The 15874-nt window shown below is 34.9% G+C and overlaps 3 protein-coding genes and 1 non-coding gene across 4 annotated transcripts; 3 read left to right on the top strand and 1 right to left on the bottom strand.

Moving 5' to 3' along the window:
- Positions 1 to 247: 247 nt before the first annotated feature.
- LOC133865050 (uncharacterized) lies at positions 248 to 4922 on the top strand. Its single transcript, XM_062301539.1, has 5 exons — positions 248 to 257; positions 1813 to 2011; positions 2129 to 2174; positions 3700 to 3775; positions 4651 to 4922. The coding sequence occupies exons 1-5, from the start codon at positions 248 to 250 to the stop codon at positions 4920 to 4922; spliced, it is 603 nt and encodes a 200-aa protein (XP_062157523.1).
- A 1582-nt stretch (positions 4923 to 6504) lies between these two features.
- Positions 6505 to 9596, bottom strand: LOC133858759 (protein STRICTOSIDINE SYNTHASE-LIKE 10-like). Its single transcript, XM_062294222.1, has 3 exons — positions 9298 to 9596; positions 8432 to 8701; positions 6505 to 7166 (listed from the first exon to the last, which is right to left on the bottom strand). Exons 1-3 carry the CDS (start codon positions 9558 to 9560, stop codon positions 6641 to 6643), a joined length of 1059 nt encoding a protein of 352 aa, XP_062150206.1. The 5' UTR covers positions 9561 to 9596; the 3' UTR covers positions 6505 to 6640.
- Positions 9597 to 13294: 3698 nt separating this feature from the next.
- On the top strand, positions 13295 to 14535 carry LOC133858762 (S-adenosylmethionine decarboxylase proenzyme). Its single transcript, XM_062294224.1, is given in 1 exon segment — positions 13295 to 14535. A coding segment is annotated over 1 exon segment (1074 nt). The 5' UTR covers positions 13295 to 13443; the 3' UTR covers positions 14518 to 14535.
- Positions 14536 to 15198: 663 nt separating this feature from the next.
- Positions 15199 to 15270, top strand: TRNAH-GUG (transfer RNA histidin (anticodon GUG)). The gene has a single exon. It is a non-coding gene; the product is annotated as a tRNA-His (tRNA).
- The last annotated feature ends 604 nt before the right edge of the window (positions 15271 to 15874 follow it).

Below are 15874 nucleotides of genomic sequence, written 5' to 3'. Positions count from 1 at the left end.
CTAGGAGAGGTTTGATGAGGGGGTTGGGTTTAATAGAGGAGTTTGGTTTTGGGATAAATTATGGTGTGGGGGAAACTATGTTGAAAGTGACATTTTTTGAACTTTTCATATCTAATGAGATTAGAATGCAATAGTGGTGGAAAGTGAGGATAAAATTCTACCAAGGTTCATAGGGAGAGTTGGGATAAAATGGTTTGGAAGGTTTCTAGAAGTCGTGGTTTTCAAGTTATAATTTAAGGTTCTAAGAATGAAGGGAGGTAATCTTTTTTCCTGTGGAGGGGTATGTGGAAGGTAGCATCACTAGAGTGGAAATGTTTACTTGGACAGGAGTTTTAGAAAATATTTTAAGTAGAATCGGTGCTGCCTCCTTGAAAGAGAGACATCTTGAACCATTAAACAATGGGGCATACTTGCACGATTGAAAAATTGGATAATTGGAGGAAGTTTTGAATGGTTATAGTGGACTCATGTTGCATGTGTAAATGAACCAGGGATATCATATCATATAATTTTGACTGTTAGCTAGATAATTTTGTTCATTGGTGTTTCATGATGAAATTTTGGGAGATAGTTACTTTTTGTGTCATGTGCGAACACACACATAGGGAGAGATAGAGAGGGGGAGGGTGGGAGGGGCACTATCCATAATAAATTTGAAGTTCCTACTTTTTCATTATTTCTATGATTGGATGATGCGAACCAGTTTTATTAATTTTTTGTTAGACCCGTTTTATTTAAAAAATCACATCTTCTGATTTTGACATTGGATTGAGACAAACTTGGTGGCGTTGGAAAGCTGATTCAGAGGGCTACAATTTTGTATTTCATGAACATTTCATAATTCCAACGTTTACTAGGCAAAATTTGTCGTTTTGTATTATTTGTAATGCAAAGTGTTCTTATTTCGTTTATTATTATTATTATTATTTAAGGTTTAGAATTTATAGGCTATATATAAGCCTATTAAGATGGCTTAAGCCTCCGTCTTATGTATTTTTATCAATTTATCAATATGAAACACTCTATGAATGATTTTCTATCCCTTTTGCTTTGATTCCTTGATAGAATTTTGGTTTGAGAAGAGTTGTGATTCTATTGTTGTTTGCTATTGAGAACTCACTATGCTGCCTTGCATCATTGGACTTGGTCACTTGGGCCATGAGTTGCTTTTCCATCTTAAATTTGTGGGAGTTTTTTGAAATGTAGACATTAGTTGTTCCTTTTTAGTGTGTTTCTTGTATACTTTCTAGGTACTAAAGTTGTGCTGCATTATTGTGGCTTTTCTTTTTTAATGAATTACTTGTAAGAAGTATTAGAGTCCGTTTAGATTTGCGAGTTTAAAAAGTGTGATTTAAAATAACGATTTTAAAATGTGCGATTTAAAAAAAGTGATTTTTAAAAACGCAGTTAAGCGTTTGGCAAAATCGCAATTTAGCCTTTAAAATTGCAAATTAGCCTTTAAAATTTTGCGTTTTCAGAAAACATCATCTTAACTACGATTTGAAAAAACAGATTTTCTGCGTTTTCAAATTGCAATTTTTAAAAACCCCGTTCCCAAACGATTTATGTTCTGCTATTTGGTTTAAAATCGCACTTATTGTCTACGAAATCGCAATCCTAAACGCACCCTTAGTCTTTTGTACTATCCCTATCAGACTCTGCCAGCTGGTTGACTTCATTACTTATTTATCTTGTATGGGTTCTGATGAAAGTTAAAATATACTTTGTCTTACTAATACCTTAGATTCTCTCTCTCTCTCTCTCTCTCTCTCTCTCTCTCAGAGCTTAATTACCTTCATTCCCATTTGACAGGAGAGCTGAAGAAACTTACAGAGCTTGTTGTTGATGCAAAAGAAAAAGGTTTAAAAGTGGTATCTGCTGTGGTCAAAAGGATGCTTGAGAAAAACATGTTCCTCTTTGGGTGTTTGGAGATAAATGAAGGTTCTGTTACAGAGACAGTGAATCAACTTACAGAATTGCAGAATGCCTCCATTCAAGTTTTATATAATAAGTATGTTGTCAACATATTACTTTTATTTTGTATTTTTCTTTATTCAACATATCACTGATGATATTGCATATTCTGCACATTTTCTTACTCCTTTCCTGCTTTCCTTTCAACTAACAGGTTATTTGCTGATAGTCGGATAGAGCACTTCCTCCATATGGACTTGGTAAGTAACAAAGTGCCTTATGAGATGCATTGACATAAGTTTATACTCTATTTGAGCAGACATATGAACATGCATATCAACTATGTGGATTTCAATTTAAAAGACATTAATTGGTGAAACATATATGGTTTTTCTTTCTAATTGTAGTGGCGCACTTGGGTTGAGATTGTTTATGAATCTGAGCCTAGTTCCGAATTCTGAAAATTGTGAATCGCATCCACACAAACACAAAAAAATATGTGATACAACATAGAAGTTGGAAATTTTTCCAAAACTGTGGCATGTACACAACAGTAGAATATTACCAATTAACTTTGCTTTTAATGTCTGTAATTGTATCCTTCCCCTCTTTGATTTTTATCCCATTCAATAAGATTCTTTCTGTACCATATAAGTCGTGTGCGTTGCTGTGGTCCAGTGCACAATTGCTGTGACTCAGTTGAGTGTACAATGGCAGATATCAATTCTGGGCATGTGCAGGGCATATCCCACACATTTCAAAGCATGGCAAAGGGGATGCCATGTCATACTTGTTGTCCAACGGCAACATGGTTTTTATTAATCATCCATACGTGGATTGATAGATCAGGTGGGTATGCTACATCCTTAATATTTGGTAAAACTAGCAATGAATGGTGTAAGATTGGTTTTGGTCATGGTAAGCGATGACTATTTCTAATGGTACTTGGACCAATTACATTTCCTTCCCCCATGGAAAGGATGGAGGATGAGGTCAATTCTCATGCAGGTGGCGTATCCACCTACCAATGAAAAGCATTGATGACTGGTGGCCTATCCCCCCCACCCTCTCCCACATAAAAAGGCTGCTGGGAATCATCTAATGTAAACCAATCCAATTGTAAAGATAATTTGGAAAAGCAAAGTGAGTCACAGTGGATCTTAGATGACTCCAGACCAAACGCAAGTTTTTGACCTGCAGTACATAAAAAGAACATGTCAATTTGAATCGTTCTGCTGGGAGTGCTTATTTGACTTTCATTGATTGCTGTTGGTGAGGGATCCATAGTTGGTGAGAACAACCAATGATCTGGTTGTCTGAATGCTAATTTTGAACAGCATTGTTGACAATGGTATTGTTTTGAGATACTTGTTTCTTGTACTTTGGGCATCTTCGTGACAATAATATTTACCAATTTTTTTTCTACTTGTTTTGGTTAATTACCTTTCATGCTATACTCGAACATTATCTGATCATGGTATGATAGTTGTAACAATTCATTCAGCCCCTAGGTCCACAAAAGTTGATTTGTTATAAATAGGTCAGGTAAACACAACTCTGTTAGTTAAAACTACCACCCAATCTAAGGATTTTGATGTATGGGTGGATTGACAGGCTTGGCAGGTTTTGTCTGTCATAGTTTTTTTTAGCAACTTATGAGATTTTTGATAAGGTGATCTTTCATTTGACATAATGGGTGCTATGAATTTCCTTTTATCCTTATCTTCGAGTTAGCTTTTGGTTTAGACTGCATCTGACATACATTGTTGTTCCCCCATGTACTAGGGTATGGAAGTTGACTTGAATGTTGTCCAGGAAAAGTCAACAGAGTATGCAGAGGCCAAGAAATTGGCCATTGAAGGTATTGTATTTTTCCTTACCAAATTCAGCAGAAACAGAATAATCGATCATTTTATTATGGAAGTAACTTTTATGTATGAATTGGTATCATGATGGTGAGTGGTGCTATTGTTTATCATTCTAGAAAGTTAGTATAGTGCATCCGGTCTTGAAGATATCCACAAGTAATAATGTTTGGCTATTTTTTTCCATTCTACTTTGCTTCACAGTGCATCCTAAGAGATGTATCAGTTAATTTTAGGATTTCAGTGGGGACATCCTGATGTGGCTCGTTTAGTTATTTTTGGGTCTGAACACCAATATGATTTTCAATGATCTTACCTATATATATTATTATGGGTGACATGTGTCATAATTTGATTGGTATTGACGTGGCATTTGACGGTTTCTATAAAAAAATTTGGACATAAGTTGGGTTCAAGGACCTATTTGTTATTTTTGCATTCTACAGTGAGCTCTTAACAAATTTTTATACAACATGGAACTTATTATAAATCGATGTAACCACGTTAGTCTGATTTTACATTTTTCCCTACTAAATAATTTCTAAACTAGTTATGAAATCCCCAATCCCACATTTCCTCTACTCTTTTAGAATGACAACATTTGCATTTATGTTATTAAAACGCATGGTTTTATTAAACGGGTTTCACACTCCAATATTTTCCCAAGATCACTAGCAATCTTCTCTGCCAAAAAAAGAAGCAAAGATATTACTATGCACTATTTTATGGTGCCAACTGCCATAGAATACAAATTTCTTTTAATTTTCTGGGCAGTTTTACAGATGTTTATGTCAACTGGCCTACTTCCACACTTTTATTTATGGTCATTTGACTTCTTATTTCTGCTTTTCATCATGATTTCTTGTTAAAGAGGCCAGCAAGGTAGTGGATGTTCAAGACATAAAGCACATATCAGAGGATAAAAAATTGATTGGAGATGAAATGGAGAAGATCGTAGATGACTGGAATGTCCAAAGAGATATTTTTAATCAACAAAGAGGATTCAGCCAGCAACCTCCTGAAGAACAACAGCAGCTCCTGCTGCTACAAGAAGAAGAGCAACAGCAACATCAAGATGATGAAGACTTTGATCAGGAAGATGAAGACTTTGATCAGTTGGAACGATTGCTATCCAAAGCATAATGGCTACCCGTACCCCGTTGGAGCTTCATAAAAGGTTCAGGGGCACGGATGGTCTCTAGCTGAGAATGCCATCCTGATTAATTTCACTTTGATACAAAACCATCTCCTCCTCCTTTTTTTTTTTGGTTCCAGATGGGAAGAATGCTCGTGAGTGCCTTGGGCTTGGTTCTAGCTTGTGTGATTTATTATGCATTCTGTATGCAGAAACGATTTAATATGTACATTTAAATGAGTGTGTAGTCTTGTAGATGTAAAATCATGAACAATGGCTCCATCTAAGCTGTTTAGAATATGCCTTAGATTAATTTGTTCCAAGCTTCCTATTTTTAGACTTCGTGTCAATTTTGCAGTTGACATTAGTTTAATTTTGTCAAGTGTTTGAAGGAGAACGGAAGGTTAGGTTCCCGGTATATAAATTGTAGTGGAGGGTTAAAACAAAGGAATGTTATTTTGATTTTCTATGTCTTCTTCCATCATTTTCTATTGACTTGACATTGTTAACCAACCCTTGATTTTTTTATTTTTTCTTTATAATTAAGATTACTCTAATGGTAGATTGACCATCATTTTCATTTGTCTGTCTGGTTAATTGGTTGCATTTGCTTTTTTATAGGTTGGCAAATCCCTAGAAAAGTTTGAGGATTTCAAGATGTTTTATTTGAATTTAGAGACGAAAATTAAGAAGAGATTTTGGTGAGATCACATGCTGAAAAAGTGTTATCTGCAAAGAAGATTGTTTGATAAACTTTTGAGTGTTTTGTATTTTCAATATATATATAAAGAGATGGTGGTGCGACCACCTCTCTTTCGTTAAGAGTGGCCGTGCAACCACTTCATCTCTTCGGTTAGAGATGGTCGTGTGACCACTCTGGTTAGGGTAACCATAAGATAACCTTTAACTTGTTGGAGTGACTGTGCACAATTACATTTTCTTTTATTATTTATATAAAAAATGAATTATGCGTAATAAGTAAATTCCTATTCTTGAAAAAAATAAATATGTATTTTCTCAAAATATTTTGATAAGGTGTATGAAGTTATTTTGTAATTTTTTTTTAACAAATATATTTTAGGGTTGGAAAATAGGAAAGACTTTCAAACACGTCCAATGTTCTTGTACAAAAAATACAACATATGTAAAAGTACAATCGACAAAATGAAAAATTACTTTCACGTGGTCCCAACTTGCCATTTTTTAGATGTAAAAGTACAAATTTCCTTTTTGGGATGTAAGAGGTGCTCACATTAATTTCCTCGTGACACAATAGAATATGAAGAATAGTATGTAACGCATATCCCAATTATTACAGGAAAAAAAATAAATAATAATAAAAAAAATCCATATTTCCATAAGACATGCTATGACAATTAAGAACCCAAAGGTTTTTATAGATTGAAACAAAAAATAATAATTAAAATGATAAATCGACAACTTCAAAAGACTTTAACATACAATTGATCACTTGGAGAAGATCATAATCAACCATCAATTGTTGCGTAAAGCAATTGATGTTTTTCACTAATTGAATTGTCATACGATATCTACATCATTTTATAAAGAGTATTGAGTCTTACTCCAGGAAAATAATTATTATATAAAATAAGGAGATTACAACAATATGCAATCATAATATTAGTAAAAATGTTGATATTTTGCAATCCTATCAACAATCCAACAAGAGTAATAATGTAAATTATCCATATATATATATATATATTCATACTCTCATAACACCAACATAAGGCTTCACCGCAGACCCAATCCACAAATACCCATTATGCTCTTCAACTTCACTGACAGAGTCAAGTGAATTCCCACCCTTTCCATCCAACACGCCTATAACTTTTCCCTCTGCATCATATTTTGCTGCCGCGATATCTTTTGTCCCCCATCCCTCTGCGATTGCACTTTCAGTTTCATGCAGAGCTCCAACATTTTGGATCTCTCTTCCGCTATTTAATGCCACCCAAAATTCTCCCTTGCTGTTCTTCTTAATGTTGTCTGGGGATCTATCCAATGGAGAAAAAACTTCTGTTGTACGGCTCCTGGAACCTCGAAGCCAAAACTTTAGAATTTGGAAGTTTCCGCTCTCTGCTACCACGAGGAAGGAGTTGTCGTCGCTCAGAGCCACGCCATTTGGGAATGCTAAGCCTTTTAGCAAGACGCTCACTTCCTTGGTACGTGGGTTGTACTTCATCAGCCTGCCTGTTGCGTCACCTTTTAGGATTACCTGTAACCATTCCCTGTGGCACAAGGAAATTATGGAGATTAATGTTAGGTTTAAAAAGTAAAAGCAGAGAAAAATGCTAGCTATTAATTTATAAGACTCAGATAATATAACACTGAAAATTTAGTCATTAATTTTGTTTTTAGAAGTGGAAAATGTTTTTTCATTTAGAAAGGCATGGTATTTTTGAGAATTTCACTTTTTCGATCTGTTAATTAGGATATAACGCAGAATTTGGACGGAAAAGTTGACATTGCAAAAAATTAAAATATGGTAATTTTAAATTGACACTTCTAAAATTTAAGAATATAATTGCATGAGTAATGAAATATGGTAATTTTAAATTGACACTTTTAAAATTTAAGAATATTATTGCATGAGTAATAAAAGATAAAGATGACAAGCAAATTTTTTTTTTTTTTAAAAAAAGTTGTAATCAACCTACTCTAACCTGTCGAATTTAAGTTGAAAGTCAATTAAAACCTCTTATTTCTTATTTGAAAAGGGAAAATCCAACTTAATTACAATTAGAAAAAAAAAAAAGTCACAAAAAAGCTTAAATAGATTAACTGCGCACATGTAGTATATATCTATTGAAAATAATCTATTAATAAAATTTGATAAACAATTTTACATCTTAAACAGCAAGAAAGAATAATTTTTAAATAAATCTATTTTTTATAAAATTTATAATATTATTGTATTTAATTTTTTTGAATTTTTTTTTTTTTTTTAAAAAAAAAAATCTCATTTAGCTAGACTTGCAGCCTATTTTGATCAGTCGGCTATCTGACAAACGGTACTCCAAAATTCCAAATGAAATGACAGAATTAAGAAAACTTATCTTGAAGACTTACACATCATTCATTATGACTGAATGGGCACCAACCAGAGAATTCAAGTTGATATATATTAAGACCATTATTGAAATTTCTTAATTAATTCACTATTTATGGAATCTGGCTGACAATCTCCCATACTCGATCTTTTTGGAATTTTGTTGGTGAACAATTAAATTGGAGCTGGAGGGCTGACTATGTCCATCTTTTAAGCTCAGACTCATTATTGTGCAGATGTATAATTCCTTGCCCAAAAGGGTACCAAGTTATATGGCTTTCTGTTCAGGGTTAAAAGAAAAATAATGGAAGCAGTAATTTGTAGATTTCATATTAATAATAATTTTTGCTGTCATGCTAAAAAATAGACGCCTGAAAGTTAAAAGTGCCCGCAGCTTAAACGGAAAAAAACCAGAGACAGACATCATAAGAACAAAAGGTGTACCTTCTTTGAAATAAAATGCTGCTGTCTGTAAAATAAACCTCTCCAGTGTTGTTGTCGATGTCCAAAGCATTTGTGAATCTGAAGGGGACTCCTTGAGCAGAAGTGGCAAGATGTTTGGCGACGCCGCCAGAGGATCCTACCATTAGGAGCCCAAAGTAGGCATCTGCAATATAAAGATCACAAGTTGCGGTGTTGAATTTAAGGCCTAGGGGTCTCCCACACTTTGGCTCGAGATCCGGGTTGGTTGACCCATCACATAGCTTCCTATTCCTGATCAAATACAAACATTTGCTCACTTTATCAATATTTTGATATATGAGTGTTTTTATGCAGGTCAAAAAACCCACAATATATAAAGGACTTAATAAGATATTGGTTAAAATATTTATAGCAAATTAATAAGTCAGAGCAGTATAGTTCACTGATCAGCAATCATTCACTTATCAGAAGTGGCTAGAAATAAAAATATGAGGGGTTCTCACAGAGATGCATGCTTGTGCTTTTAGGTCTAATAGCTCAACAGTACTCGGAATTTGACGAAATGGTATGATCAGATCATAATATTTTTAATTATATGCCAACAGAACTACCAAAACCTATCATATATACAAAAAACCAATGCTCAAATTCTCTGGATGAATATGTGCAAACTCAATATATATAAATTACTTGCTCAATCATAACTGGCATGCAGTGCCTCTGAGAAAGAAACAAAATTTCAAGCATTGCATGCCGGCCTCCATTAATATTAGGAAGAGGAAATCATCAATCAAGAAAAAAAATTTATAAAAAGTTTTCCTCATGGTGGTTGAAACTATATATTTTGAACTCCAAGAAAAGATACATCCTGTTAAATCAGCTCTTGCCTCTTTGGTGAGGTGATGGCAAACTCTTTCCAACCCAACTGCGCTCCTTGCCACTTGAGGATTCTACCATCTGAGACCCCGATGTAGGGTCCTTTTCCATGGCAATCAAAGCCAAAGCTTTCAGGGCCAACTACCACTGGGAGGTCAAGTTGGATATAGTTTTTGAGGTGATCAGTGGAAGTTGGTTCGTGTGAGAGGATGAGACACGGAGCTATCAAGATTACAAGGAAGAACAAAAAGGAGGTAGGAAAAAGAGGCTTCATGGTAGAAAACAAATTAAGAATCTACTGCTACGTGGTTTGTGGAAGCATGCATGCAGTAATACTTATTAAGCAGTTTCTTTAATTATCCTCAACAACTTCTCTTTATAGCATTAATGACGTACGCACAGTTGTAGCTAATAATTAAATTGATTGAAGGCATACATGCATGTAAGCAATTATTAGGGGAGAGGGCAGGTATATATAAAGCATATTAATAATTGTTTAGGTTTGCTTGGGATAGGCTAGGATCCTCTCTACTTACTTATTGATTGGGATTTAAAATTGATAAATTTGACGATGTAAATAATTTTATATTATTTAAATTTTTTAAAATATGTGCGTATTAACATTAATTTCATATAAATATATTGTTATATACATTAATTTTAAATTTTAACCATAAATAAAATAAATATTATACATTTCATTGAAATAGAGAGAATCTAATTTGCATAATAAAAGAGGAGAGGGCAATAAATACATAAGGTTATTACTGTTGTGTTAGGTGATCATATATACACACACATGAGGGAGAGGCACATCACTGCACATGTTATACAGGCAAGTTGTCTATGTCTATAAATAAATAAATAGATGGGACATACACTACAAAATAATAATAATAACATATTTAATGCTGTTTTAGGCTATATAAACGGCGATAAACATTTAGTGCCGTTTAATTAGGGCCTTGATACACATACAACCCCCACCCAATTATTGCACAACTCCAAAGCACATCGGAGTGTGGTCTACACAATTGGCCCCGCCCCAATGTGCCTTGGGGTTGTGCAATAATTGGGTGGAGGTTGTAATTTTAACATTTTTCCGCTTCTCCAACAACATTAATGTAGTGGGTCTTAAATGAATTTAATACCGTTTAGAACGCAAATGACGTTAATTTATACCTTTTTTGAAAAGTGACATTAAATGTAGTAATATCGCTTATTGTAAAAACAACAATAAATTTAATGCCGTTTTCAAGATAAATGATTTTATAAAGTTATGTATTGTAGATAGTATTGTGTAGTAACCAGAAAAACAAAAATGATACATTTTAAATGGAAAAACACGTCAGAAATATGTATAAAGTTGACTAAGTTGAGCAAATTAAGAAGCAGCTGCTTTTGTAGCTAATTAAGACATGGGTCTACCCTTGAAAGGATCGAACGGCTCTCTCTTCCTTAATTTCCTTGTGGTCATGCAACTAGCTTAGATGGATATATAGGTACGTTATCATTATTCTGAGCTCAATTTTCTGAAAATCACAGCTAAAAATTCGTTATTGCCTATAAATTAAGTAAATTGGAGACAAGGCGCGCGCCGCTCAGCATGTTCAATCGGATTCGAAAAGGAAATTTGCCAAACCATGTCATTTAATTGACCAGGGCTTACAGAAAAATTCTGTGGTTGTCCCCTCAAAATATCTTTTATATATAAGTTCAAGGATATAAAAATTCCCGTCGCGTTCTTGGTAATATTGTTGATTTTAGGCTATGGTGAATTTAGAAGACAGTCACCAAACCAATTGTCAAGATTGAGGAGAACGTAGGTCTCCAAACTTAGATGAAAAAGTTGTGGCCAACGAAACTAGTAGAGGAGGCCAGGGTATGTGTTGTTATGATTAAACCATGTCCTCTACTCAATTAAGTTCAAGGGTTACTTAAACTTGAATTTGAATTGTATTTGTGTGTAGTGATTGCCCTTTAGGAGCTTTAGCGGAAGCATTTTGAGGGGATTCGTATTGTTGTAATTTGATAGAATTCAAGTAAATGTGGAGATTTGTTGACGTGTGAATGCTTGAAACCCATCAGTCACGTGGGCCTCATTCCTTAGCTTGTTGATGTTGGTTCTGTATTTGGTTTCGACCGAATTTTCTCATTATAAAAGCATTCTATTCAACCAAAAGAGTGAAGGGGAAAAAGAAGCGGTGCACAACACAAGAAGAAAACGAGCTGAAGTCGTGCGTGGGACAGTGAGGGAGAAAAAAGAGAAACAAACCTGCTGTTTGTACTATCAAAACAGAAGTTTGTACTTTTGTTTACTATTTTGTTTTCTCCTTTGATGAATAATTTATTTGTGTTTGATATTGAGATTTGAATGTATTGAAACTTTAAATTTTGAGTGTTTTTCTCTTTATTATTTTTGTTCTTATCCATCCATCTTTGGTTAATTAAATCCTTCGTAATTGTATTTGCCTATAGACATACTTCACATCGAGGGAACTACATAAGTTTTAGTGTTCTTTTAGTGTGATTGTTTTGTGTTATTTACCACCGTAATTGTGATCTATTGCACAAAAAATATTTGTTATGCGACATTGGTTGAGGTAAAGTGATTTAGTGGTTCACAGATTAAACAAACATACAAGTCACAACTCTTCAAAAAAACCAACAAAAATCAAGGATTTGAGGGAAAATTGAAGAAAATTCACCTCTAGGAAATTTCTTATTAAAAATTGAGGATAAACAACATAAAATGTCAGCCAAACTATTCTTATTAGGCTTAAATAGAAAAATAGGATTGCAGCCCTGAGAAAACAAAAGACTAAAATATTCTGCTACATTAACGGTCGATCAAGGTTCAGTTTAAATGCGATAAACATGAACCACCCTCGGTCGATCAATCATCGACCGAGGCATTGACTGAACGCCTCGAATTTTTGTACTGGAATTGATGCATCAATACTCTTCGTGGATCAAGATTTGATTGAGACTTCAATCGAGGCTCTCAGTGTGTCTGTATGCTTGTATGTCTCTAAATTGATTTCAGCCAGTGCAGGCACTATGTAAGTTGTCTTTCTTTTTCTTTTTCCAAGTTCACTCTGCAAATTATCAATTGACAATATATAGTTATATATTAGTTACTATTTTGTAGGAAGTAATGGTACGTTGTTTCTTCACCATGACAACTTCAAAAGACTAGATATACACCAATTAGAAAGATTAGAGATATAATTGAAATTTTATGGAGAATAATGAGTATGATGTCATATGGTAGGTTTATTTAGTGAGCTGATGTCACTTTTGTCAACAATTTGGATATATAGAAAAACTAACAAATGGAATGATTTTTAAAACGATTAAAACCCAAAGAATAATTTTTTTAAAAACAACTCTAGAGAGTAATTTTTAAACATGTGAAAACTCAGGACTAATTTTTATTTTTTTTTACTTTCCCTTATCTAAATATGTGGCCAGTAATTTATACTATTAGCAACTCCAACGTGTCGTCATTAATAATAAATAATAAATTATTTTGGCGACATCAACATGTTGATTTTGTCACAGAATTTAAAACAATTTTTTTTTTTTTTTGGGTGAAATTGGATTACTTTATAGCGACTAGATCTGATTCCTGTAATTTGGTGTGGTGGCTATGATCAGGTAGGGTGAATGATCTAATGGAGTCTAAAGGTGGCAAGAAGAAGTCCAGTAGTAAATCCTTATTCTACGAAATTCCCCTTGGCTACAGCATTGAAGACGTTCGACCCAACGGTGGAATCAAGAGGTATAGATCTGCTGCTTACTGCAACGTAAGTTTAGTGTACTTATCGCGTTGTTGTTAGTACTTCTCATGAATTTAATTTCTTTGTTTATGAAGATCAATAGAACTATTATGTGTACGATTTTTTTGAGATTATAATTCACGTTAACATCTTGCTTTCATCTTTTCCTGTACGTGCAGTGTTCTCGCAAACCATCCTGACATTCATAAGTTGTTCAGTAATCGTTTTGCTTTTGTTAGTTTGATTTCCTTTTCTTCTTCAAGACTTCAATCGACTTCTTCCTCAATCCATCTCTTTGCAACTGTGATCTCTTTGCAACACTACTCTGTTTACGATTTGGACGTCTTGCAAGTGCAACTGTTTCCGTTGTTCCATATGGCCGTAGCGGTATCTGCAATCGGATTTGAAGGTTATGAAAAGAGGCTTGAAATATCGTTTTTTGAGCCGGGTGTCTTTGTTGATCCTGACGGAAAGGGTCTCCGATCTCTGTCAAAATTCCAATTGGATGCGGTTCTTGGACCAGCTGAGTGCACTATAGTTTCTTCACTGTCAAATGACCATGTGGATTCCTACGTTCTTTCAGAATCTAGCCTCTTTGTTTATCCGTACAAGATAATTATCAAAACCTGTGGGACAACGAAGTTACTTCTTTCAATCCCACCGGTCCTAAAATTTTCTGAGACCCTTTACCTTGCTGTAAGATCTGTGAGGTATACTAGTGGAAGTTTCATCTTCCCTGGAGCTCAGACGTATCCGCATTGTAACTTCTTAGAAGAAGTTGCTGTCCTAGACGCCTATTTTGGGCAACTTGGTTCAGGCAGCAAGGCTTATATTATGGGTGGGTCTGACAAACCACAGAAATGGCATGTGTATTCTGCAGAAGCAGAATTTGCAAGTGCATCCGACCCTGTTTACACTCTAGAAATGTGCATGCCTGGTTTGGACAGGAAAATGGCATCTGTCTTCTAAAAATCACAATCAGGCTCAGCAGTTGTGATGACTATCAATTCTGGCATAAGAAAGATTCTTTCAGATTCTGATATATGTGACTTCGAGTTTGATCCCTGCGGTCATTCCATGAATGCCATTGAAGGATCTGCAATTTCAACCATTCATGTTACACCAGAAGATGGTTTCAGTTATGCAAGCTTTGAAACAGTTGGGCATGATTTAAAAGGTGTGAATCTGACTCTATTGGTTGAGAGGGCATTGGCTTGTTTTGGACCGAGTGAGTTATCTATAGCAGTGCATGCCAATGTTGCGGGTAAATTACTTGAGCAGAATTGTTCACTGGATGTCAAGGGATACTGTCGCAGAGAGAGGAGCCTTGAAGAGCTTGGAGGGGGTGGTTCCATTGTCTACCAGAGGTTCATTAAGACTGGAGGCTGTGTTTCTCCTAGATCAACTCTGAAATGCTGGCAAGAGGAAGAACAAGATGAAGAATGGTAGCAAATGTTTTCTCCATTGTGGTCTGCTTCTTTTAATTAAATAAAGCATTGCTTTAGTCTTATTTGGATGAGGCAATAGTCTTTTAGTTGTCTTAAGGTCTCTGTCAAATCAATGGATTCAGTTGATGTATTTAACTATAAAACAATCAATTTGAATTGGTTATTTTCTGTCTTCAAATTATTCTAATTAATAAATTTGTGATTATGCCTTAAAACTGTCCAAACCATAACAAAACTGTCGTACCATGAAGCAACGTTGCCACTTGCCACTGTCATATTTTTTCTATTTTTTTGGTAAAAACTGTCCCTAGTTGGTTCACGATCATTGAAGTAAACAAGGCCTAATACCTTTTGGATCCTATTGACACTCAAAACTCTCTCAGAAATGCCATGTCCAATTGACAACCAATCCCTCTCACTTCCCTCAAGAGGGATGCCAACCGTCGCGGCTGATATAACTGTTGGCTCTGTTGCACGTCAATATGGAGCGACTACACCCTCTACATCTACACGTCTCTCACGGAGTGAGAAATCAAAAAATAAACGTCAGAGATATCTCCCTAGACCAATCACCAAAACGACTTGTTACAAAGTGCATGAGATGGGCCATTACACGGGCCCATCAACAATGAAAGTCACTAATCGTAGAAAAAGACTAAATATTTGGTTCAAACGTCATCTTGTGGCTGTAGTTTAGTGGTAAGAATTCTACGTTGTGGCCGTAGAGACCTGGGCTCGAATCCCAGCAGCCACAAAAAGTCCCCCATACTTTTTCGAATTCCCCCAAACTCTCTTCTTTCATCGTTGGAGGCGAATGAGGAAGGAGAACCAGATCAGAGTGAGAAACGGGGAGCCAAACCAAAACTTGGTTTCGTATTTTGCATATAATTGTGTGGAAGTGGCTCTATATGGTAATCGCTACATATTTTGCTCCTCAGAATTATTTATTCAAGTTTTTTGAAGTGTTAACAATTAATCAAAATATGCACACTACAAAAATTTATGCAATTTGCCACTTGCATTTCGCCTATCCGTACACGTAGCGAACAGTTAGACACGTGTAAATAGCCACATGTTCGGTGCGTCGTAGATCCGAGTGTAGCTAATTGTACAATTGGTCACGTGTACAGTAAAACACGTGGCCACAAAGCCACGTGTATATAAATACACGTGGCTGACAGTTAACCACATGTATTTATATACACGTGGCTTTGTGGCCACGTGTTTTAATGTACGCGTGGCTGACAGTTGGCCACGTGTATATAAATACACATGGCAAAATTTTAGAAATTTTAATTTTTTTTAAATTAATTAATTAATTAATTTGTTATTTTATTTTTAATTTAATTAATTTATTT

Source organism: Alnus glutinosa, chromosome 1, assembly GCF_958979055.1.
Source record: "Alnus glutinosa chromosome 1, dhAlnGlut1.1, whole genome shotgun sequence".
Taxonomy (NCBI): Eukaryota; Viridiplantae; Streptophyta; class Magnoliopsida; order Fagales; family Betulaceae; genus Alnus; species Alnus glutinosa.
Note: the sequence above shows the minus strand (reverse complement) of the source record. Positions and strands in the feature narration are given on the sequence as shown.